The sequence below is a fragment of the Notothenia rossii genome (assembly GCF_949606895.1).
Source record: "Notothenia rossii genome assembly, chromosome: 8".
Classification (NCBI taxonomy): Eukaryota; Metazoa; Chordata; class Actinopteri; order Perciformes; family Nototheniidae; genus Notothenia; species Notothenia rossii.
Genome location: NC_136906.1, coordinates 81,359,858 through 81,386,458, shown reverse-complemented (window position 1 = coordinate 81,386,458; position 26,601 = coordinate 81,359,858). Strand labels below are relative to the sequence as shown.

At 41.5% G+C, this 26,601-nt stretch overlaps 2 protein-coding genes across 2 annotated transcripts in view; one reads left to right on the top strand and one right to left on the bottom strand.

Annotated features, from left to right (window-relative positions):
* Positions 1 to 13,275, top strand: part of LOC307016315 (unconventional myosin-VI-like) — a 97,456-nt gene extending 84,181 nt beyond the window's left edge. The window contains exons 27-31 of the mRNA XM_079645355.1: positions 2,695 to 2,798; positions 5,508 to 5,639; positions 6,674 to 6,700; positions 9,217 to 9,435; positions 10,031 to 13,275. Coding sequence (XP_079501481.1) covers positions 2,695 to 2,798; positions 5,508 to 5,639; positions 6,674 to 6,700; positions 9,217 to 9,435; positions 10,031 to 10,230 — 682 coding nt within the window. The 3' untranslated portion in view covers positions 10,231 to 13,275. The remainder of the gene's footprint in view (positions 1 to 2,694; positions 2,799 to 5,507; positions 5,640 to 6,673; positions 6,701 to 9,216; positions 9,436 to 10,030) is intronic.
* The window catches only part of impg1a (interphotoreceptor matrix proteoglycan 1a), a 78,174-nt gene continuing 63,632 nt past the window's right edge, over positions 12,060 to 26,601 (bottom strand). The window contains exons 14-16 of the mRNA XM_079645354.1: positions 23,477 to 23,639; positions 17,379 to 17,461; positions 12,060 to 14,341 (exon numbers count right to left, since the gene is read on the bottom strand). Coding sequence (XP_079501480.1) covers positions 17,422 to 17,461; positions 23,477 to 23,639 — 203 coding nt within the window. The 3' untranslated portion in view covers positions 12,060 to 14,341; positions 17,379 to 17,421. The remainder of the gene's footprint in view (positions 14,342 to 17,378; positions 17,462 to 23,476; positions 23,640 to 26,601) is intronic.

Here is a 26,601-nt window from a genome sequence, read left to right as displayed (position 1 = left end):
AATCAATCGCTGATCCTTTATCGATGTGTTAAGATTCTGATCAACGGGTTAATCGCCTTCTGATTGGTGGAAACTGAGAGTCCGTCTCGTGGAAATCTCCTCACAATCTAAATCAAGAGACGACCATGTGATGCAGATTCTGTGGATCTATTTATACACATTCTGATCAACGGGGTTAATTACCTAAAAGATACACTGTGCAGGCAACGGATCACTTTCCTGCTTATTTTGGATTTCTCTTATTTTGAAATATGTTTTCCTATCATTTAGATATCTGCAAAACAAATCGTGTTCACAGCAAACACAAACAAGAGGGGAAGGAAACACACATTAAGGCAAAGAGGAGAACGGATATAAACCAGTTCCAGTTAGTATCAGGGGTTCTTCTAGAAAGAGATAGTCTGAGTTCTGTGGCGCTGATCTTGTTATTAAGGTATATCAACAACAACATGACGCCCGTAAACAAGATGTCTCCTGACGTAAACAAAAACAACGTGATGTCGGAGCTCCGTGTAAACCAAGCTGTCTCTGCGTCTGACGCTCTGCTCTGAGGAATCAAACCGTTTCTGAGGAACAGAGATATTGTGTTCTGGAATCACTTTGACATTTCCATTGAGGATCAGGGTCCCCAGAACACAGCCGTAACTCCTTTAGTTGTTTGAATATGTCCTAATGACAAATACCTAATTCAATTAGTCTCTTCAACTAAAAGTGAAATATCTTTAACTTAATATTTAATCATTATTTAGGGTCTCCAGAGAATAATGCTGCTTTGTTTCTACTCCCCATTTAAGATCCAAATATTGTGTGATGTTATTAATTCAAGTTATTCTATCTCAGTACTAGATCTGAGTACTTCTACTTTTACTCAAGTACTAGATCTGAGTACTTCTACTTTTACTCAAGTACAAGATCTGAGTACTTCTACTTTTACTCAAGTACAAGATCTGAGTACTTCTACTTTTACTCAAGTACAAGATCTGAGTACTTCTACTTTTACTCAAGTACAAGATCTGAGTACTTCTACTTTTACTCAAGTACTAGATCTGAGTACTTCTACTTTCACTCAAGAACAAGATCTGAGTACTTCTACTTTCACTCAAGTACAAGATCTGAGTACTTCTACTTTTACTCAAGTACAAGATCTGAGTACTTCTACTTTTACTCAAGTACCAGATCTGAGTACTTCTACTTTTACTCAAGCACAGGATCTGAGTACTTCTACTTTTACTCAAGTACCAGATCTGAGTACTTCTACTTTTACTCAAGTACAAGATCTGAGTACTTCTACTTTTACTCAAGTACTAGATCTGAGCACTTCTACTTTTACTCAAGTACTAGATCTGAGTACTTCTACTTTTACTCAAGTACCAGATCTGAGTACTTCTACTTTTACTCGAGTACACGATCTGAGTACTTCTACTTTTACTCGAGTACACGATCTGAGTACTTCTACTTTTACTCAAGTACCAGATCTGAGTACTTCTACTTTTACTCAAGTACAAGATCTGAGTACTTCTACTTTTACTCAAGTACAAGATCTGAGTACTTCTACTTTTACTCAAGAACAAGATCTGAGTATTTCTCCCATCTCTGCTTAATCGTGAAGATCCAGAGCCAGCCAATAGGATTAGAGGAAAGCAGCTAAGTCCCGCCTCCTGTGTAGCATTTCTTTCTCTCTCCTCCTCGCTCTCTGCTTCTGAAAAGATCCTCAGACACTGATGTGTGTATTTTAACTCTCTTGTTGCTGTTGCTCTGGTTTGAAGGCTCTCAGCTGGGTGGATTTCACTGAGAAGGGGATTCAGGTCGTTTTTATAGCTCACTTTACGAAAACACAGATTATTTGAGACGGTTTTGGTTCAAATATTGTTTAGAAACGGAACAATATAACAGAAGGAATTGCCTTTGTGGAGTCAGTAGGTTTCTTCTGCAGAACACACTGGGACTTATATCATATATTCCTTTGATTAAAACTCTTAATAAAAGAAGAATCAGGTAATTTTTTAGACTTTTTCAACAAAACATGTCTGCTGTAAGCGTCTTGTTGTAAAGATATTGTTTTTAAAAGTATAAACATTTGGAATAAAATGAAATGTAATTGCATTTCTTCGAGTCAGGAGGATTCCAGCTCCTGGGTTTTAATAACAACCACATTATTACATATAAAAGTAATGATGGTGGTTTAGGTTCCTTTTAGCTTGCCTTGACACACTGGCCTGTCGTGGTCAGAAACTTTGATACAACATGGAAAATATAACGGGGTTATTGCATTTCGTTGAGTCAGTAGGTTTCAACGTTCTGCAGGAACCATGTCATTTAAAAAACAACCTTTATATTAAAACTCTTTTCTTAACAACACATGACTGATTTGAGCCTTACATGCAATTGGGAAATAAATACCGATGAATTGCATTTATTGAGTCAGTAGGTGTCCAAACATCCAAATCCAAATCTGACTTTTTTATAATATCAAAGACCTGTTTCCCGCTCTGTAAGCTCCACCCATCTTCCTCACAACACAACTCTTCCTAATCCTCTTCTATATGCACATAACTCCAGTCCTCTTCCACTTCCTGCTTCCTGCTCTGTGTGGCTCACTTCCTGCTCTGTGTGGCTCACTTCCTGCTCTTTGACGCTCACTTCCTGCTCTTTGACGCTCACTTCCTGCGTCCATCTTGTGTCTTTGTCTCCCAGAGGTCCACAGGTTCAGGCCACCAAAGCTGCAGCCGGAGCGAAGAAGTACGAGCTGAGCAAGTGGAAATACGCCGAGCTGCGGGACTCCATCAACACCTCCTGTGGTGAGTGTTTTCTGGGGCTCCTCGGGAATATGTGAATTCATTTATTATATGAATCAGGATCAGGTTCATCTCCAGGTGGGTCGACACGTCCGAGGGATTTGACCTGGTGTCAAAATGATTGGTGATGCGTACATAAACACACTGGATCTAAGACGTAGGTAAACTATTGCCAAGTTCTTAAATATTAAAATATGTGCAGTATTGTTATTGGAAAATGGACGGGAGGTAGCTTTGATGCTTAGTGTGGTGCAGAACAGGCAATACAATAAGATTAGGATTCGACATGAATTTAGGTGAAAATTAAGACATTTGAGTGTTTTCAGTTTCCCCAGAGGATCAACCACTTTCTCTTTATTGACCCTTATACTTTTACACCACACACACACACACACACACACACTCACTCACTCACTCACACTCACTGCAGGATACTACATACTGCCAACATTCACAAATACTGCATTAAAACCAACAACTACTGCATTTACTAAAAATGCACACACACACAAACACACACACACACACACTCACACACACACACACACACACACACAATGATACACTCACACTCACACACTCCTAAGGGTTCAGTATCTTGCCTAAGGACACATCAACATGTTGATCAGACAGTAAGTGAACCAGTTTGATTGAACATGGATTTAAGTGAAAATGAAGACATTTCTGCAGCGCACTCAGGTTCCCCAGAGGATGAACCTCTCTTTATTCACCCTTGTACTTTTCAATCACAGAGGCTAACTCGTTGTGTTCTCACGCTCAGGTCATTTAGCAGAAACAGCTGCCTGTTAGTAACCCACTCCCCCTTATCTCTGTGGCCACTTCTCTGGCGTGGGAGTGAGTGGTCCAGAAGAACTCATCGTGAGGATCCAGCGTTCCTACGTGCTGCTTCTCTCTGTTTAATATCAGATGGCGAGGTATCAGACCCCTGAGAGCCACTCCACCTTCACTCTGCCTTTAGGGGCAAAGGGGTCTGTTTCCATGCGTACCAAGGGCTTTATCTGAAAGCCCTGACACACCAGGCAGTCTCCAGACTCCACTGTTGCGTCGCCGTGTTCTCCTGCGTCTTGGCCATGTGTCGCACTGGAACACACCGCAAAGACTTCAGCCGAGTACGAACGAACTGCGCATGCGTGAGCGGCAATAACTCTCCTTACCAGCAGGCGGCGGTAGTGTGTATTCGTCATTCAAAAGAGGCAACAACCGGAAGACAGAGAAGAAGAACAGACTGTGATATAAACAAACAACAAATAGCGTGTGCGTTCCGTTTTCACTCTCGTCCATCGAAAACATGTTTGGTGCGGTACTGGAGCTATCAGCCATTGGAGTGTTGCTTGTGGAAGATATTCTCAAGCAACCGTTTCGCTTCTCATGCACTGATTCGCTAGCTGAACAGCCAATCAGAGTGATTTCTCTGTCCGACAGCCTGTGGCCGACGCACGGCCATGAAAGGCCAAATAAGGCGTGTCATGGCCGACGGTGCGGGACACACAGAATTGAGTTTGGGCGACAGGGCACGCTTCGTCGTCCGACTAACGAGAACAGACGATTTCGGCCTGGTGTGTCCGGGCCTTAAGCATTACTATATGGATTTCTATGGCTTAACAGTAGAACATAAAAGACCTCTGATTCTATATTATATTTTATGAGATTCAAGTCAGAATTCCAAGAAGAAAATCTAAATACTGGGAGAAAAAATGTGAATTCTGAGAAAAAAGTAACATTTTGATTCTGGATAAAACTCAACATTTCTATTAAAAGAAAAAAAAAAAATACTGAGATAAAAGTCAAAATTCTGAGGAAAGATTATGACCCTCTATTTCAAATGTAATGCTAAGCTAACTAGCATTTAGTGTAAAACATGTGAAATCATAGCTTCCAGTACCGTCTTTCGTGCAGGACTGCAACATGTAATAAAGTGTTTTTAGAGCGTGTCAGCGGACGGATAACAGATACTTTTAAAAAGAAAAGAGGTCAAAGGTTAAAGCTGCGTCTCCTCGGGCCGATGGGGTTTAATGAAAGAGACTTTTTTTTATCCTCCTCGTAATATTGAGTTTAACCTGAGCGCTCCGTGTCCTTATCCTCACTGCAGGAAGGACGAGGAGCTCTTATACATGTAGAGAGACACACACACACACACACACACACACACACACACACACACACACACACAGAACCTCCCAGACAGGACGAGCTGAAATACTGATGTGATAAAAGTCACACCTTCTGCTTTTTTCTTTTAGCGCTGAATAAATTCAACGTGTTATTTATTTATTTATTTTTTTGTGTTTTATTCCAGGCGACGTTAGCTCAACACCGAACTTTAACGAGATACATAGTTTCTCTCCCCTGGAGTGATTTGTGTGTGTGTGTGTGTGTGTGTGTGGATCTGGGTATGTTGTGGGGGGTCTGGGTATGTCGTGTGTGTGTGGGGGGTCTGGGTATGTCGTGTGTGTGGCTTTTTTCAGAATCCATTTTTTTTCCAGAATGTTTACTTTTATCTCAGAATGATTTTTCTTTCTTTCTCAGCATTTTGACTTTTTTTGGAATTCTGAGTCTAAATTCATAATGAAAAATATATATATTTGTTACTTTACGCTCTGCAGACCATTGACATGCACTGCAGCCTATAGAACACTGCAGGGAGGGAACACCCCAGAATAGGGCCTCTCTAAGTCTGTGTTTCTCCCGCAGACATCGAGCTGCTGGCCGCCTGCAGGGAGGAGTTTCACCGCCGCCTCAAAGTGTATCACGCCTGGAAGTCAAAGAACAAGAAGAGGAACACGGAGACGGAGCAGCGCGTGCCGAAATCCATCACGGACTACGGTAAACATCTCCGAGTCATTGATCCGAGTGTTTGCTTTTGTTCAGGAGGCGGAGGGTATAAAGGCTCTGTCGCATATTTTAAATGACCTTGCTGAGCTTTCCCCTCGGTGGAAGCTTTCACTCAAAGTGCTGAAGTTAAATGAATATGAGAACAGGATATATGTTTTAAATGTTTGTCTTAATTATGCTTTAAACCGCTGGCAAAGTGTTTAGAGAGCTCCAACGCTAACGTGGAAAGACGAGTGGATTCATCAATAGAAGAATAATCGTTAATCCATGGTGGAAGTCATTTTTCATTATTCTAAATGATATCAGAATGAATCTCTGCAGGAGAGGATTAGGGCCACATGTGACACTTCAAGGTAAAAAAAAAAAGTGTGAGTCTTGAGATTAAAGTTAGAAATTAGAAAGAAAAAAATCTTGGAATTACAGACTTTTTTTAAGAATTCTGAGATTTTTTAGAATATTTTTTTCTCAAATTCAGATTTTCGTAAGAATTCTGAGATTTTTTTTTCTTTCTGAAAGTCTAACTTTTTTTTTTTTTTTGATCTAAATAAAAACAAACAATCGCAATTTCAACTCAGAATTCAGACTTTTTCTTCAGAGCTTTGTATTTTCCTCAGACTTCTGATCAAATAGTCTGAAATCAGTCGATTCTGAGATTTTCAGATTTAGTTATTTTTCGTCAGAACTGATTTTAATCTCAGAACTAAAACTAAATAAATCATCAGATCTAAAAATAAATTCCCACGTGGTCCTGTTTTCCTCTTCTGTATACCTCTGGGTCTTACACTGACACATTAAAAAAACACTAGGATGGGATTTTTAAACAATTCAGCATAATTATTTCAGAGATGACAAAAAAACCTTTCTTTCCTTCGTTCTTCACTCTTTATCGTGTTGTCCCCATATCTGAACACGTCTCATGTCAAATAATAACATTCAGTGTTTGTGTGTTCTCTCTCTGATCGTCACATGTTCTCTCCGTGTTGCATCACTTCCTGTGTTCGTGTAACCTGCATGTTTGCTTTCAGATCAAGCACCTGCTGTGAGAAAAGCATGTAAGTGGTCTTCAGTGTGACATCACTAACCGCAGACTGTAGCCCCGCCCCCTCCTTTATTATTAACCCTAACACGGGAGAGGGCTGCTCTGATTGGTCACTGCTGGTTGGGTTATTTTAGTCTCCAGTTTCTCGTCATGGTGGAGGTTTTTCTGAGGAGACGAGAGCAGAGGAAGTTATTTCAGAGATTTTTGACGCTCTCAGAATTCAGACTTTCTTTCTTTCAGACTTTTGAATTGTATTTCTGTTCATTCTGAGATCAGAGGAAATTATTTCAGTGATTTTTAGGCCTTTTCCTTCATTTCTAGATGTAGAATTCAGACTTTTTCAAGTTTTACAGAATTTGGGATTTTCAGATTTATTTATTTTCCAACACGGGAGAGGGCTGCTCTGATTGGTCACTGCTGGTTGGGTTATTTTAGTCTCCAGTTTCTCGTCATGGTGGAGGTTTTTCTGAGGAGACGAGAGCAGAGGAAGTTATTTCAGTGATTTTTGACGCGCTGTTTTCTGCTATCATGGCGATGCACTGATTTGTAGAACATTTCAGAAAACAGAATTTTTCCTAAGAATTCTGACTTTTTTTTTATAACGTTTGGCTTTTCCTCAGCTTTCTGACATTAAACTGAAAAAAAATATAGAATCAAAAAAGTCAGAATTTTGAGATTTCCTAGAATTATTTTCTCGAAGAATTTGGACTATTTTCTCAGAATTTTGACTTTTTTTCAGAACTTAGATTTGTATTTCTCTGCATTCTGAGATCAGAGGAGATTATCTCAGTCATTTTTAGGCGTTTTCCTTCATTTGTAGATGTTCTCAGAATTTGGGATTTTCCAAATGTTCAGATTTTTATTTTATTTTCTTAGAATTCCACTTTTTTCTCAGAATTCAAAAAAGATTGAACTCTTTTGGTTACATCAACGAAAAAAACTGAAGCCCCGCCCCCTCCTTTATTATTAACCCTATCACGGAAGAGGGCTGCTCTGATTGGTCACTGCTTGTTGGGTTATTTTAGTCTCCAGTTTCTCTTCATGGTGGAGGTTTTTCTGAGTCGTCGTGAGCAGAGGAAGTTATTTCAGAGACTTTCCTTCATTTGTCGATGTTCTCAGAATTCAGACTTTTTCACATATTCGAGTCTTCAGAACTCAAATCTGGTTGAATCTAAAAAGACGGGAGCGTCTCTGAGGAACAGTCTAGATTTCTATCAGCTTCTTGTTTATTGGTAAACAGTTGTTGTTGGTGTGAGGATCTTCTTGCTCTTTGGGAGGTGGTGTAACGGCGCCGATGGTGTAACGGTGTGTCGCTCTGAAACGGGTTATAACACGGTATTTAGACGCTGCAAAAAGACTCATTTTGACCTGAAACTGTTACATTTTTAACAGATTTGTCTTCTTTCATTTTGATTCTAAATTGAAGCAACTATCTCAACATTTCCCCCGGAGTAAACACAATATTCTGATTTGAAAAAGTGAATAAAAAGGCAATTAAATGACCTTTTTTTTAATGCACGTTCACTTCACAAGCTATACTGAGTTGGAAACAAGGTGAAAAGCTATAAAGCCTTTTTGCAGGGAAACGCTGCGGTCCTGATTTAGGGTCTCTGGAGATTCCTTTACGCTCCACTTGGTAGGAAAATACAAATCCTGTTTGTCTTTACGTTTTTCACACGAGTTTGCAAAGCGCTTTCATAAAGCTCGGCCACGCTTCACGTCTCGCTGAATCTCTGTCGTCAGCGCTGAGGAGAACAAACGTTTTTTCTCTCTGAACTGATCCCAGAGCAGCAGGAAGAGGCTGGATGCTGGCTTGCAGGGCGGAGAAACAGGAAGTCCACATGCCTGGGCTTCACCGGGATTATTTATTCCATATTTCACCTTTTCTTTGGTTTAAAACGAGCCACTTTGCAGAGTATTAATACCTTTACAATTAACCTTAACTTAAGGGTAGAAGTCGATCTGTGTTATAATCTTATTTAATAATACTATGTACAGTTTAAGGGAAAAACCTTACTTTATGCGTCATATCTTGTTCCTAAATTTGCCCGAAAATTTGAAATGGCAATAGATGTTGTTGTTTAATATAAATATGTAATCAATATTAAAAAAAAATGAGGATACACTATTTAATTAGCTTTCTTTAGAGAGGCTGTTTTCCCCACTCAGTCATTATGCTAAGCTAACTAGCGTTGAGTCAACATGTCACTGATTAACATCTTGATTTTCAATTTGCTAAAGAACTATTCCAGAAAGAAGGAAATAACTCCTTGGCCTTATTTCCTTTTACCTTTAAGTACATTTTCTGTTTTAATTTGATCATATATTTTGCCGCCACCCCTTTCCTTTTTCCTTAATATATAATATATATATAAATATATATATATATATAAATAAATAAACAGAGATACGGCTTTCCCCAGTGCATTCTGACCATCTTCCTCCCGTCACCCTGCTTGTAAACATGTCTCCTCCTCCTCCTCCTCTTCCTCACTCTTTATGTTTCTCCCCCCCCCTCCCCCCCTCCAGCCCAGCAGAACCCGGCCCCCGCCCTCCCCGCGCGGCAGCTGGAGGTGGCATTGAACCGGCAGCAGAGGTACTTCAGGATCCCCTTCATCCGCCCGGGGGACACCTACTCAGACCCCCAGAACACCAAGAAGGGCTGGTGGTACGCTCACTTCGACGGGCCGTGGATCGCCAGGCAGATGGAGCTGCACCCCGACAAACACCCCGTCGTCCTGGTGGCAGGTAGGGGAACTGCACGAGTACTAATATATATTTATAAACAAAGTATTTATAAAGAAGAGGTACCAGAACTACAGGAGTACAAGTATATATATATAAAGTATTTATTAAGGAACAAACACCCCTTCGTCCTGGTGGCAGGTAGGGGAACTGCACCAGTACTAATATATATATATATATATATATAAACAAAGTATTTAGAAAGAAGAGGTACCAGAACTACAGGAGTACAAGTATATATATATAAAGTATTTATTAAGGGACAAACACCCCGTCGTCCTGGTGGCAGGTAGGGGAACTGCACCAGTACTATTATACAGAGTATTTAGAAAGCAGACGGGGGAGAAGTACTCAGGTCTGGCAATTAAAGTAGAAGTACTCAGATTGTAGGAATACTCTGTTACAGTAAAAGTCCTGTATTACTTAAGTACAGTACTTTGTAATAGTCCTAGTATGTCACATGTCATATAGCATGTTAGAGAATGCTTAAAGATGACTGAGTAAGTATTGCATGTGTTCACGTGAACGTGCTAAGAGCCAGCTGAAGTTAAACCCTCCTTTCTGATCCGTCACTAACTCGTGTCTTCTTCTTCTTCAGGTAAAGACGACATGGAGATGTGTGAGTTGAGTCTGGAGGAGACCGGCCTCTCCAGGAAGCGAGGCGCAGAGATCCTGCCCCGGCAGTTTGAGGAGATTTGGGAGCGCTGTGGGGGGGTGACGTACCTCCGCGGCGCCATCGAGAGCCGGCAGGCGAGACCGACGTACGCCACCGCCATGATGCAGAGCATGTTCAAATAATGGAGGAACACAAAGGGACAAATGCACCAGCTACCTAACACGGGGGGGTGGGGGGGTGGTTTTCTTTGTGCTGGTGTTCTGTTCCTAACAAGGGAAGCTTTGCATTGAACCCCATGCAGAAACATCCCATTAGTCATCACCTCTGATAGTCTGATGTCCAGCTTTAGTGAACCTGGAGATGAATACCCCGACGTTTTATTTTAGAAGGGTAGAGTAGAAACGGCCGTATGCTAACCTGCATACGTTGGGACATTTACACCATTGGGATACGCTGCGTTAATTAGCGTTAATTAGAGTTAATTAGAGTTATAGCCCATGAGCTATCCAGCTTTAGTGAACCTAGAACTGTTGTAAGAAAGTTAGAGCAAGGATCCCCAGCACATAGAAACTACTGGATGCTAACACTTACGATATGTTGCGTTGATTAGCATGAATAGCCCATGCAGACAGTAATAGGTGGACAGTTTTGAAGTGGTTTGGGGGTTTATTGAGAATGCAAACAAAGGGACAGATACACCAGCTACCTAACACAGGTCTGTTCTTTGTGCTGGTGTTCTGTTCCTAACAAGGGAAGCTTGGCGTTGAAACCTATGCAGAAACATCCCATTAGTCATCGACTCTTGCCAGCTTTAGTGAACTTGGAAGTGTTATGTTAGAAATGTAGAGTAAGGGTCCCCAGCTGCCTAACACAGGAGGGGGGTTGTTTCTTTTCTTTGTGTTCCTAACAAGGGAAGCTTTTGCATTGAACCCTATGCAGAAACATCCCATTGATCATCACCTCTGAGAGTCTGATGTCCAGCTTTAGTGAACCTGGAAGTCTCGTTAGTTTTTAGAGTAAGGGTCCCCAGAAGATAGAAACTGCCGGATGCTAACCTGCATATGTTGGGACATTTACACAATTAGGCTATAATGCTAATGAATGCTAATTAAAGCAACTTATCCTATGTGGACGATAATGTATAAAGCGGTTTTGGGGACGCTGAATCCATTTCTGACGTTTCCAGGACGATAAATGGCAGTTTTAACGAGGAGGCGGCCATACTTGTTCTCTGATTTTGACCACCATGAGAAGTGTTTCGACCATTGGATACAGAGAGCACAAGATGAACATTATGATCTCTACTGTGGACAACTTTTACTAATAAATACGCAATCCGTGCAATCCAGATGACCCAGTCCCCTAAATCTTCCAAATCAACCCCAAATGAATCCTAATCCACAGAGAGTAACGATATGCATTCAGCTTCCTCAATCACCTCCAAAACCACTTCAAAATTGTCCAAATCTGCCGAACAATTCTGAACTATTGTCAACACAAGCTACTGTATAATGCTAATGAATGTAGCTTGTGCTAATTGCCCATCACATGCAGGTTAGCTTCCAGCAGTTTCTTTGTGTTTGGGACACTTACTCTCCGTTTCCATCATGGAGCATGTCCTGGTTCTCTCTAGGGAGCTGCTAACCGGACCCTCTGGTTGTTTCCCTGTAACATTTCTGCAAGTCTAACGACGAGGCCTTACTCCTCTAACGGGGTTCAAACGCCACATGTACACAACTCTTTTTGTTTCAAAGCTGCCTCCCCAAAACCTGTTTACATCGTCTCCGTGGTTCCTTCAGGGCGGGAACACTTGCACAAGGAGCCTCTGTCGGATATTTGCTAATATTCTTTATCGTTTTGTCTTCCCAAGCGAATGTAACGGGAGACCTGGTTGATTTGTTCCTGTAGTGATTCCTCTTCTCACTGTGTGTGATTTCATGTGTAATGAGGTCCAAAAAACATCTGACTTTGACGTCGAACCCTCCATGGGTTTCTTTTTTTGGCCTGAGCAGTAATTCAGCTCTGATTATTTGTGTGTGTATTAAGCGAATGATTATGCAACTCCTCTGCAGAAAGAAGTCCTTCAAACCATCGTTAAGTCTTTCTACTCGAGGAAACGACTTGCCAACGCAGCGACTCCCAGGTTTCTCATCATGACAAATAATCCAATCATTCCACTGTGTTGTTTAAAAGTATAATTTGATTCCTAAAATGTTAAGAGATGGTTGAATCTCACGTCAGATTCAGACGAAAAGTACAGTTTCTTACAGCGGGTGCAGAAGTGTGTGCAGGCAACTGGAACGTTTGTACTTCACCAGAAGCAATAACTCTAGCTAACTAAGCTTACGGGGGAAAAGAAAGCCTCGTGTGACGGGAACATTGTAAAATAAAAAGAGACAATCTGCTGCTGTGATGCTACACCTTTATTCACCTGAGGTTGTTCTCCTCTGCACAACAGAGCGCTGACGTAGACCATCTGAAAGCATGAACATCTGTCTTGTTGCAAAGAAGCTGATCCTCCTTTTTTACAAATGGCATTAACGTGCGGGAAAGCCGGCGGGAAAGCCGTGAACAAAAGATCCTCGGAGACTCCGGATTACAGTCGAGCAAAAACACAAAGAAATCGACATGTCCCGGTTCAAATGAGCCGACTACCTTTTGGAAAGACCCCAGAGACTTCAGAAACAACACGGGTGTAAACAGACGGAGAAAGGAAGACTCGACCTGACCAACTGTTAGCTTGTAAACAAACGTCTACAATCCCCCCCCCCGTTTATTCTCATTTAACATCCTTTTCCTCGTCTCATTTGCTTCCTCTATTCTGCAGTTTCTTGCTCCATATTTGCAATCTGTAAAGAACCAATTCAAGCATTACAAAAAGTGAAAAAACACTTCCAGTTGAATCAGTTCAGGTGGAAACTGAGTTACATCTGGAAGGACTGCAATTAGCATTTTAAAGCTAGTTAGAGAGCAGAACTGAGGACCAACGAGACACAGGATTAAAGAGTGTTAGGTGCCTGAAGACAAAGCTTTCCTTCCTGCTTCGACGCACGTTAATGCCGGGTGTAAACGGGCGACTTCTTGGCCTTTACCGCCCTGAAACACAACCGTCCTGCGCCTGCTCCACACATCACAATCATTCCTGGGGAAGCACTGCCTTTGTCCACTGTCACTTTTCTAACGCTGATCTCTAACAGAAGAATAAAAGCATTCCATGTTTCACCAAATCTCCGCTTCTCCTTCCTTGTTTTGTGACTCCTGCTCACGGTCCTGCTGAAAAACCTCTCAGAGAGAAAGGAAGGAAAAACGGCGCCTCTTATTCAACACAGTTTGTATTTTTTAGCTATCGTGATTTCAGTTGAATGAAAATTAAATAAATAACAAAAAAACAGATTACAGTTTTGCCCCGCCCCGAAGGGCAGCAATAAGCATGTCTATTTACACGAGCTGTACAAGAGGATCAGGGGTACACAACATGTTGTTTTAAAGGAGAAACACCAGCCTGTTTCAAACCAGTTACAAGAGAAGGGACTCTTTAAATGAAAAGGTTAGCATTCAGCACCAAAGTACAGCCACACACAGCAGGTGGTCCGGCTGTAGAGTCGTTTAATGAAATGTATCATTTGTGTAGAACGCAATCACTTCCAACAAGATTCGTGTAAAATCGGACCTGTAGTTTTTCCGTAAGCTTGCAAACAAACAAACGCTTGGATACTATCAACTCATTAAGCCCTTTAAAACCCTTTAAATGAATCAATCTGAGAAGGGGAATACACTTTTTGGTTGATCTCCAAACGAAAACACATACGCTCCAGACAGAAAGTGGCATTAATAATTATATTAACATTATATTACAATATGTTTTAAGGGTTACACGCTAAAAGGTTGGGATCCAATAATCTAGTCTGTGAATTTTCATGATTGTCACGACCGATAATGTGCTCTTCGTCTTCCGTCCAGATGTTTAGGGGTTCAACAGGGCAGCTGTTTGGGCCTCCTGGACTTTGGCGTGTTAGCAAACCTAAACATCCTGAGTGTTTAACACGTTACTCACTACACAAACACAAAGAGAGAATCAGACAAAAACAGTCCGTCGTGGATCGATATCCCGCTGAGACGAAGGCTGTCCGACAGTTTTTTAAAAAGTGTCCTAAATGTCTGGAGATCGTCCTCTGGTGTGAAAGAGCTCTGGAGAGTTGGTACAGTTTGTCCTGAAAGCTGTTCAGCTCTGAAGAGTGTCTGATGTTTAACTGAAGAAGAGAGGAGGGCCTGCTGAGTCCTGTTTCATCGAGTCTGCGGGGGGACGAAATATATGGTATTATAGACTCAGTCCACCAATTACAGTCAATCAATCAAAGTTTACTCATATAGCCCAATATCACATGTTACATCTGTCTCAGTAGACTTTACAGGATATGAATACCCTCTGTCCTTAGACCCTCACATCAGACAAGGAAAAAAAAACAGTTAATGGGAGAAAAGGTCATACAAATATTCATTAAAAAGTCTTAAAATGTAAAATAAAATTCATACAAAATCCTTTAAATAAATTAATAGCATCATACAGGGTTCCCACGGTGTCTTAAAAAGTCTTACATTTGATAATCTGAATTTAAGGCCTTAAAAAGGTCTTAAATATTACCAAAAAATAAGAAAGGTCTTAAATATGATTAAGAAGGTCTTAAAAATTATGGGATTTGAAAGGTACTTCTGTGTTGCGTCTAAATGTGTTTTGGGGGTTAATGTCCGTGCTGCAAAGTAACCAGTACGGTAAGAACCTTTCAGTTCCGCCCAACAATTTGTGTTGAAATAAATCAACATGGAACCAGTAATCATTAACTTTGTTTCCCCTTATTATGCATATATATATATATATATCGGGCCGAACCACGCCCCTCAGCTATGATATAATGAGCATATACCACGGCCTGTCGTGAGCTATTGCTTAAATATATTATGCCCCTTATTGGAGAACACCCAGCTAGTAACCTAGCAACCAAACTTCAGCTAGCGGCAGTCAAACTCATGTATCTTCAAATCTACTTACAAATGAATATGGGGAAGTGTCAGTTCAACCGTATTTGGTTGGAAAACATCTAATTTAGTGCTCGGTTGAAACCAGTGGAGGGGAACGTGTTTGTAGCGCGCTGCACCTTTTGCAAAATAAATTAGCGTTTGTTTTGCTAATGTAGCGTTAGCTAGTTTAGCGTTAGCTAGTGCAGCAGCTCCCGCAACAACACCGGGGGACCTCCGGGCGACGTTTGGGTCTACGTCAACCCTAAAAGCGGAGGTGCTGGAGACGCTAAATACCGTAGCTAAACACCAATCATACAACAGCAACGATGAAATAGTGTAGCCAAGGCAGCAGAGCTCTGAATATAGCTCTTTTCACTCTCTCTCTCTCTCACACACACACACACACACACACACACTAGGGTTGCTCGATTATGGCAAAAATCATAATCACGATTATTTTTGGTCAATAATTGATATCACGATTATTAAATACGATTATTCTTTGACTTTGAAAACATCCATTTATTGAACTTTAAAACAAATAATAATTTGAACAGTATCTTTTTAACTGTTGATTACCCTGAACGTATAATTGAACTGAAAAACCAATACAAAAATTAATTAAATAAATGATACATTTAAATAAATAATATCAAAATAATAAATACCAATAAACAAGATCAACAAATATTTTGGAGGGCACTTCCACAAGCTACTAAACATATATAAATATGATAAATAAAAATAAATTGGACTCAAATTAATTAGATCAAATATGTTGTCACTGTCACAACCTAGCAAAGCAAAATAATAGTTTTTTTCGATTATGTTGTTTTCGTAATTGTGGTAGGCCAAAATCGTAATTGCGATTTAAAATACGATTAATTGCACAGCCCTAACACACACACACACACACACACACACACACACACACACACACACACACACACACACACACACACACACACACTTTTTGTCTAACACGCTAACACAGTTCTGTTCTGTTAAGGTGTTATGTTCAGTCATTGTTCTTATGTTGAACATGAATACATTTACTTTTTAAGTAATTATTGGACGTATTTCTTCTTTCATAGCAATTTTCCTTCATACTTTCTTGCCGTGAAATAGTTCTTAAACTCTATTCAAAGAGGTCTTAAAAAGGTCTTAAATTTGAGTTGGCGAAACCTGCAGGAACCCTGATCATATAGTTAAATAAAACCTCATCGTATCGTGAGTCTTATAAAAGTAATTTAAATGTCATATAAAATTAATAATAAAGTCAAAGCAAATCGTCATATCGATTTTCAGATCAAAGGTCATTAAAAAAGTCATCAAATTGTCATATAAAATAATTTAAATAAAGTCATAGCATCATATGTCGTAAACAAAAATAACCCTTAAAAGCTCATAGTATTTTGAGTCTTAAAAAAGTCAGATAAAAAGTCAGTCATTCAGAAACATAAAAAACAAGTCATTTAAAGGCCCAATCCCAAACCACGCCCTACACCCTCCCCCTACACACTAACTCCGTCTGTAGCCACACTCGCAGCTCAACGAGGCTCCCTCCTGTCAGATGGAGGGAGTAAATACAGCAGCAAGCTTTGGGACAGCCTCCCCTCTCTCCGGCAGAAACAGGACATGCCGTAACTGTATGTAACAACGGTTTCAAATCAGCATCTTTTACACAAAAAATACAAATTAATAACTAAAATAAAACTCCAAACATCTTTAATTGTGTTGTAAAGCTCTTTTAGTTTTAAACCCTTTAAACCAACTTTATAATAAAATATAACATTTACCTTTTTCTAGACTAAACCCAGGTATGATCCTAAGTTAAAACATATGAAGTTATCATGAGGTTGTTAACATCTCAGTTTATCAGTGGATGTTTGCTGGAACTACTTGTAAACAGCGTGTTTCCTGACGGACACACACAGCGTGACTCCGGTCAGGTACAGACCGGTCTCAAGTCAGCACCGCTGCAGACCCGCTGCAGACTCGCAGCTTGAGGGCTTGATAACACACTCCCCCTCACTCCACACTTGTTGGTTTGGAACAGCCCTCAATATGGTGGACCCTCTGTGCAAACTGAGGGGTAGTGTGTAGGGCATAGGGCGTGGTTTGGGATTGGGCCAAAGTAATATTAAAGTCATAATAAAAGCTCATTGTGTCGTTATTCTTATAAATGTAATATCATATCTAGTAAGAAACGTGTCATGAAAAAGCACCACGTTCTCCAGCTCTGGTTTTCAAATCGAAGTCCTGCTGAGTGAGCTCGATGGTCTGATTGCACGAGGCGCTTCAACAAACGTACCTGTTGTGTTATTCTCAGGTGTCGTCCAATCAGATGCTTCGCTTTAACTGGAGAGTCCTGAGAGTGCGGGGCTGTCTCTGTGTCTGGAAGAGAGAGGAAGTGAGGAGTGAGAGAGGAAGTGCAGCTGCAGCGCCTCTGCTGTTTCTCTGCAGCTCTTTGTGTTGGAGACCAGATTCAGAGATACAGGAAACCTGCTCAAACTGCAAAGTGTTGAAAGAGCTGCAGAGCAAGCAGCAGGACAATCACACGGAGCAGGAGATGTGGAAATACACTAACTAGATAAGAATATTGTTTCCTCCTGACTGATGGATCCTAAAATAATGAGTCCCAGCAGTGAGTTCAAATAGGGCTGTCGAGTCCAAAAGTAATGAAGTGAATGACATGCTTTGTGATCAAATCAAATCAAATCAGGTTTTATTTATAAAGCGCATTTTAAAACGATTTTTGGTCGAGACCAAAGTGCTGTACATGCAAATAATAGATAACATTACTACATTCGCAAAGAACAGAAGACAATAAATTACCACAACAAATATAAAAATCCAAAACAGGGAATGGTCCGTAGTCATACTCCGCTCGGACTAGAAGGCCAGGGAGAAGGAGTGAGTCTTTAGTTTTGTTTTAAGACCCCCTAGAGTCTGGGCCGACCTCACGTGGAGGGGCAGAGTGTTCCAGAGCCTGGGGCCAGCTGCTGCGAAGGCTCGGTGCCCTCGGGTTTGGAGCCTGGTCTTGGGCACTACCAGCAGCAGCTGGTCAGCAGACCTTAAAGCTCTGGCTGGGGTGTAGCGCTGGAGGAGTTCAGCTACATAGGAGGAGCCAGCCCATTTAGGGCTTTAAAAACAAATAAAAGGATTTTAAAATCTATTCTGAACCGAACTGGAAGCCAGTGCAGTGAGGCCAGAGTTGGGGTGATGTGGTCACGCTTTTTGTGGCCAGTAAGAAGACATGCAGCGGCATTCTGCACTAGCTGCAGGCGTCTAATTTAGGCCTGGTCCTTACCCACGTACAGAGCGTTGCAGTAATCCAACCTCGAGGTAACAAAGGCCTTAATAACCCTTTCTAGGTCTTTAAAAGATCAAAACGACTTGGTCTTAGCCAATAGTCATATTTTAAAAAAGCAGGTTTTAACTACGCTGCTGACCTGCTTATCAAATTTAAAAGTGCAATTGAAGGTCACTCCAAGGTTCGTGACAGAGGGGAGGATGTTTTTTTTTGAGGGAGCTCAGAATATCAACCTGGGAAGCTGGAGGTTGGGGTCCAACAAAGATAACCTCAGTCTTACTCTCGTTTAGGTTCAGGAAATGTTGACTCAGCCAGGATTTGATCTCTGCTAAGCAGTCCATCAATATCTGTAATGAGTTTGCATTTGAATTGAGAGGCAGATAGATCTGTACATCATCTGCTTAACAATGGAAGGGGACATTGTGTTTTGTAAGGATTGAACCCAGGGGCAGTATGTAAAGTAGAAAGAGGATGGGGCCCAGAATCGAGCCTTGGGGAACCCCACAGGTAAGAGGGGCTTTGGCAGAGGAGAAGGCACCTAGCTGCACTGAGAGGCTACGGTCTGTCAGGTAGGACCTGAACCATGCAAGGGCAGAGCCTGTGATGCCAGCGAACTGTTCAAGCCGTGACAACAGGATGCTATGGTCCACAGTGTCAAAGGCAGCTGTCAGGTCCAACAGCACCAGGATAGCTGAGCTGCCCGAGTCGGCGGCTCGGAGCAGATCATTAAAAACTCTTAAAGGGCTGTTTCAGTACGGTGCATGGGTTTGAAGCCAGACTGAAACTTTTCATGGATTCCATGCGTGGTTAAAAAAGACTGCAGCTGGGCGTAGACTACTCGCTCCAGGGCTTTGGATAAAAAAGGTAGCTGGGAGATGGGCCTAAAATGTGCGAGAACAGAGGGGTCGAGATCTTTCTTTAGTAGTAGTGGCTGCACCACGGCATGTTTGAGGGCAGCTGGGACACATCCTGAGCTAAGAGAGGTGTTTAATATTAATAAAATACTTGCTCCAACTGATTCAAAAACATCTCTGAGAAGGCGAGAGGGAATGCTGTCTGAGCTGCAGTTTGTCGGCCGCAGGTGCTTGACTACATTACTACGAGTTATGGTTGCCAGATGTAGGTTTGGGCAGCAGTATACACTCCAATGAGGGTCTGAGGTGGAGGAGGGCTTGGCAATCAGAGCAGAGCAGAGCAGAGACATTCTGACATACATAAAACAAAAGTAGGATCGCTAAAGGCAGAGAGGTGAGGGAGCGGCGAGCCGACACAGGCGCCATCTTGGAAACTCAGTCTACAGGTCACAGCTGTACGGTTTCTCTCTCCAGACTATCCATCTCTGTTCCCCACTCTAGTCTCCGCTCTGATGATCTAAGTTCATCGCTGGGAGAAGTATTTTGAAAGGTTCTAATGGAGCAGGCGTTGGCTCAACATGTCTTTCATTTCAATGCTATGCCTCCTATAGAGCGGTGCAGTGACGAGTCCTAAAACCAGGAAGTGAGTCAGCATTTCTCCACTTCCTGTTCCCTCGTCTCAGAGCCAATGGGATCTCTCCATAGGATTTAGGAAACTATCTGAACTAAGGTCTGTGGTTGAGACACACTGAAGAGACGGATCACGTTTTGTTCTACATTAAATCATCAGCAGTGACCCCACTGGTGATCTCTGAAGAGTGGACGTGTCTGAGAAACGATGGTTGTTACCAAGTGGCTGAATAGGACTACAGAAGTCGTGGAGGCCGTTGTACGTCATTACGCCGAACACGTAAACACTCCTCTAAGTTAGTTTCTGTTCTGCTTGAGAGCAAGTCCCTGCCTCCTGCAGACTGTTCAAACAAACGCTTCAACTCGTTCCATCTAGAATCTGTGTGTTTGAATATGGATCTGAAGTTGGCGTGACGTTGAAGTCGTGCTGCTGGACTCGGCTGTAGCTCCTTTATAGCAGGGGTGGGGAACCTTTTTCCTCTCAAGGGCCATTTCAATTTTTACAACATCCTTCGAGGGCCGTACAAATTATTGAACTGAACGTCTGCTTAAAAATCTCAAATCACAGCCCATTCATTTTGCCTTTCTTTCATGCTGTGCAAAGAAAAAGCAACCTCTTAATCCAGATATTTATTTTACAAATCACTTCCCTTTCAAAATTTATTCTTGTTTATTAATAACAACTTTTTTTTACTGTCATATAGTATGTTATACCCGTTTACTTTATTCTCTTATTTTTCTATAACTATAATGATCATATAAAGATGTGCCTTTACCTCACTGGTTGGAGAAAAAGCTTCTTATATTCGTTAGCATAGCTAGCTAACCAGATGCTAATAACCACAAAGGTATTGACTGTATGATCAGTATGACAGATGAACAGATCGCCACTGGGCTTTCAACTAAAGGCACAGCCACGCAAAAACTGCGACATGTTTACAGCTCCTTATGGGTACTGACATTTGTGAAGTCCCGGCCCGGACCCGCGTTCCGGTGCTCTCCGTTAGAACTACACTCCAGTCAGACGAGACATATACCACGTGATGACACGTTAGGCTCGTGTTGTGTTCAAGGACCCTGACCTTGGCCAGGAACAAAACGCTTGTTTAATTTTTTTGCGGTCTAGATTTCTTGAATTTTTTTCTTTTTTGCGTGTGTTTATAAATTACCTCGAGGGCCATACCAAATGGTCCCGCGGGCCGTATACGGCCCGGAGGCCGGAGGTTCCCCACCCCTGCTTTATAGCATCACGTTAGCATTTAGCTTCTGGAAATTAGAGTTATGATTAGAACATTATAAAAGTAGACATGTGGAGATTATCCGGCTGAACAAAACGTGCATTTATCAAACAGGTTCCTTTCCACAGATCTTATTTTTTACAATATTCCAAAATCCTCTGGAGAAATCCCGTAGCTTTTAGTCGAGGGAACCAGCAGCTTCCTTCAGGGTGGAACTACAACAATATCTTAGGGGGCTGAGGCTCAGGGGTTTAGTGCGCTAATTTCAGATCAGGGGAGCATTTCATTGGACCCCGAGTTGCTCCTGTGGGGATCGTCCTGTGCTTTCGTTCTGATTTGCCTCTTCTGATTAACAGGTCTTTATCCTCCACGTGCTGCCGGGCACAATCAGATCAAACCGCAGGGGGCTGCTCACTGTTTACTGTTTACTGTTTACTGTTTACTGTTTACTGTTTACTGTTTACTGTTTTCTGTTTACTGCTGCAGGATTACACCAAACAGAGTTAATCACAGGTGGAAAATCAGACTCCAATGACTGACCAAAAACCAAACTGAAAAGCTGCTGCCGCCTCAGAGAGGAGGAGAATGATGAAATATAGAGGGTCCAGAGTGAAGAGGATCTGCATTCCTCTCACACGCTCACTCATCGACTAGATGTCACTTAATTAGATGTCTGACTCGGCTTCAGGTGATTTCACTTCATCCCCGTGCAAAGAGTTCACTCTGTAGACATGGATACAAAACCTGCTCTGTTCAGCTTTAAAGAGTCCTCTCCTGCTGATGTTCAGGTGTATATCAGTATGTAGTGTCTCTACTTTAAAGAGTCCTCTCCTGCTGATGTTCAGGTGTATATCAGTATGTAGTGTCTCTACTTTAAAGAGTCCTCTCCTGCTTATGTTCAGGTGTATATCAGTATGTAGTGTCTCTACTTTAAAGAGTGCTCTCCTGCTGATGTTCAGGTGTATATCAGTATGTAGTGTCTCTACTTTAAAGAGTCCTCTCTTGCTGATGTTCAGGTGTATATCAGTATATAGTGTCTCTACTTTAAAGAGTCCTCTCCTGCTGATGTTCAGGTGTATATCAGTATGTAGTGTCTCTACTTTAAAGAGTCCTCTCCTGCTGATGTTCAGGTGTATATCAGTATGTAGTGTCTCTACTTTAAAGAGTCCTCTCCTGCTGATGTTCAGGTGTATATCAGTATGTAGTGTCTCTACTTTAAAGAGTCCTCTCCTGCTGATGTTCAGGTGTATATCAGTATGTAGTGTCTCTACTTTAAAGAGTCCTCTCCTGCTAATGTTCAGGTGTATATCAGTATGTAGTGTCTCTACTTTAAAGACTCCTCTCCTGCTGATGTTCAGGTGTATATCAGTATGTAGTGTCTCTACTTTAAAGAGTCCTCTCCTGCTGATGTTCAGGTGTATATCAGTATGTAGTGTCTCTACTTTAAAGAGTCCTCTCCTGCTGATGTTCAGGTGTATATCAGTATGTAGTGTCTCTACTTTAAAGAGTCCTCTCCTGCTGATGGTCAGGTGTATATCAGTATCTAGTGTATCTACTTTAAAGAGTCCTCTCCTGCTGATGTTCAGGTGTATATCAGTATGTAGTGTCTCTACTTTAAAGAGTCCTCTCCTGCTGATGTTCAGGTGTATATCAGTATGTAGTGTCTCTACTTTAAAGAGCCCTCTCCTGCTGATGTTCAGGTGTATATCAGTATCTAGTGTCTCTACTTTAAAGAGTCCTCTCCTGCTGATGTTCAGGTGTATATCAGTATGTAGTGTCTCTACTTTAAAGAGTCCTCTCCTGCTGATGTTCAGGTGTATATCAGTATGTAGTGTCTCTACTTTAAAGAGTCCTCTCCTGCTGATGTTCAGGTGTATATCAGTATCTAGTGTCTCTACTTTAAAGAGTCCTCTCCTGCTGATGTTCAGGTGTATATCAGTATGTAGTGTCTCTACTTTAAAGAGTCCTCTCCTGCTGATGTTCAGGTGTATATCAGTATGTAGTGTCTCTACTTTAAAGAGCCCTCTCCTGCTGATGTTCAGGTGTATATCAGTATGTAGTGTCTCTACTTTAAAGAGCCCTCTCCTGCTGATGTTCAGGTGTATATCAGTATGTAGTGTCTCTACTTTAAAGAGTCCTCTCCTGCTGATGTTCAGGTGTATATCAGTATGTAGTGTCTCTACTTTAAAGAGTCCTCTCCTGCTGATGTTCAGGTGTATATCAGTATGTAGTGTCTCTACTTTAAAGAGTCCTCTCCTGCTGATGTTCAGGTGTATATCAGTATGTAGTGTCTCTACTTTAAAGAGTCCTCTCCTGCTGATGTTCAGGTGTATATCAGTATGTAGTGTCTCTACTTTAAAGAGTCCTCTCCTACCTGCAGAAGTCTGGATTCAGGTCACAAACACTCTGGCAGGGAAGTCCGTCCACTGACAGGAAACCAGGTTCACAAACACACCGAGCTTCTTTCATCCTGCCGCTCAGAACGCAGCGAGAGAACTCCTCACAGGCCAGGAACTTACAGGGATCCGCTTGATCCGCTGAGGAAGAGGAGAAGAGAAGATGATGATGAGAAATACTTTATTGATCCTGCGTTGCAGCAGCATAAAAAGAAAATATACTTTACATTAGAGAAATTAAAAGAGTAGAAATAAACAATCCAAAACTTAAACATCTCAAATAGAAATAAAAGCTAGTCCGTCCATTACTGTAACAAGCATATGTTCAAATAACCCTGTGCTAAATATTATGCTACTGCTGTAATCAACCCACTACCACACTGTTTTTTTTTAATTGTTGGCTTTTTAAGAATTTGAATTTTTTGTCATAGTTTAATATTTTTCAGAATTTGACTTTTTTTAAAGAATTTTGACTTTTTAAAGAATTTGACTTTTCTTAAAGAATTTTTGACTTTTTTTTAAGAATTTGACTTTTTTTTTTTTATTTGACTTTTTAAAGAATTTAACTTTTTTTTAAAGAATTTTTTCTTTTTAAAGAGTTTGACTTTTTTTTTTAAAAAGAATTGTCTTTTTTGAAGAATTTGACTTTTTTTGAAGAATTTGACTTTTTAACTCATAGTGGAAATACAAATGTACACTAACAAAATATACAGCAGGATATTATATATTAATTAAACCAATATTGGACTCGTTTAGATCCAATAAGAAATAAAATAGCAATACAAAAGTAGAAAATATACATGTGGAAATGCAAACTACAGTAAATAAATATAAAGCAGGTGAGGAATGGAATATTAAATATTAGATTGGATATAAATGTAAGATGTACAGTGGGAGTTTAAGTGAAGGAGGAGGAGGAGGAGGAGGAGGAGGAAGATGAAGATTAATATTCCTGCAGAGTGAGCTGCTGTTTGATTTTTAATGAGCTCTCTGGTCAGATTGAGATGTGAGATTTTTGGACACCTCTGAGAGGAAACGTCAGAAACGCTCAGAGGCTTTTCTTTCTCCTCTCATCTCTGAAATATCTCCATAAAAACACCTCAGTCCTGACAAACTACACCTCAGTCCTGACGAACTACATCTCAGTCCTGACACAAACTACACCTCAGTCCTGACACAAACTACACCTCAGTCCTGACACAAACTACACCTCAGTCCTGACAAACTACACCTCAGTCCTGACGAACTACATCTCAGTCCTGACAAACTACACCTCAGTCCTGACAAACTACACCTCAGTCCTGACAAACTACACCTCAGTCCTGACACAAACTACACCTCAGTCCTGACACACTACACCTCAGTCCTGACAAACTACACCTCAGTCCTGACAAACTACACCTCAGTCTTGACACAAACTACACCTCAGTCCTGACAAACTACACCTCAGTCTTGACACAAACTACACCTCAGTCCTGACACAAACTACATCTCAGTCCTGACACAAACTACACCTCAGTCCTGACAAACTACACCTCAGTCCTGACAAACTACACCTCAGTCTTGACACAAACTACACCTCAGTCCTGACAAACTACACCTCAGTCTTGACACAAACTACACCTCAGTCCTGACACAAACTACATCTCAGTCCTGACACAAACTACACCTCAGTCCTGACAAACTACACCTCAGTCTTGACACAAACTACATCTCAGTCCTGACACAAACTACACCTCAGTCTTGACACAAACTACACCTCAGTCCTGACACAAACTACACCTCAGTCCTGACACAAACTACACCTCAGTCCTGACACAAACTACACCTCAGTCCTGACACAAACTACATCTCAGTCCTGACACAAACTACACCTCAGTCCTGACACAAACTACACCTCAGTCTTGACACAAACTACACCTCAGTCCTGACACAAACTACACCTCAGTCCTGACACAAACTACATCTCAGTCCTGACACAAACTACACCTCAGTCCTGACAAACTACACCTCAGTCTTGACACAAACTACACCTCAGTCCTGACACAAACTACACCTCAGTCCTGACACAAACTACATCTCAGTCCTGACACAAACTACACCTCAGTCCTGACAAACTACACCTCAGTCTTGACACAAACTACACCTCAGTCCTGACACAAACTACACCTCAGTCCTGACACAAACTACATCTCAGTCCTGACACAAACTACACCTCAGTCTTGACACAAACTACATCTCAGTCCTGACACAAACTACACCTCAGTCTTGACACAAACTACACCTCAGTCCTGACAAACTACATCTCAGTCCTGACACAAACTACACCTCAGTCCTGACAAACTACACCTCAGTCTTGACACAAACTACACCTCAGTCCTGACAAACTACACCTCAGTCTTGACACAAACTACACCTCAGTCCTGACAAACTACACCTCAGTCTTGACACAAACTACACCTCAGTCCTGACACAAACTACACCTCAGTCCTGACACAAACTACACCTCAGTCCTGACAAACTACACCTCAGTCTTGACACAAACTACACCTCAGTCCTGACACAAACTACACCTCAGTCCTGACAAACTACACCTCAGTCTTGACACAAACTACACCTCAGTCCTGACACAAACTACACCTCAGTCCTGACAAACTACACCTCAGTCTTGACACAAACTACACCTCAGTCCTGACACAAACTACATCTCAGTCCTGACACAAACTACACCTCAGTCTTGACACAAACTACACCTCAGTCCTGACACAAACTACACCTCAGTCCTGACAAACTACACCTCAGTCTTGACACAAACTACACCTCAGTCCTGACACAAACTACATCTCAGTCCTGACAAACTACATCTCAGTCCTAACACAAACTACCCCTCAGTCCTGACAAACTACATCTCAGTCCTGACAAACTACATCTCAGTCCTGACACAAACTACATCTCAGTCCTGACAAACTACATCTCAGTCCTGACACAAACTACACCTCAGTCCTGACAAACTACATCTCAGTCCTGACACACTACATCTCAGTCCTGACAAACTACACCTCAGTCCTGACACAAAATACACCTCTGTCCTGACACACTACAT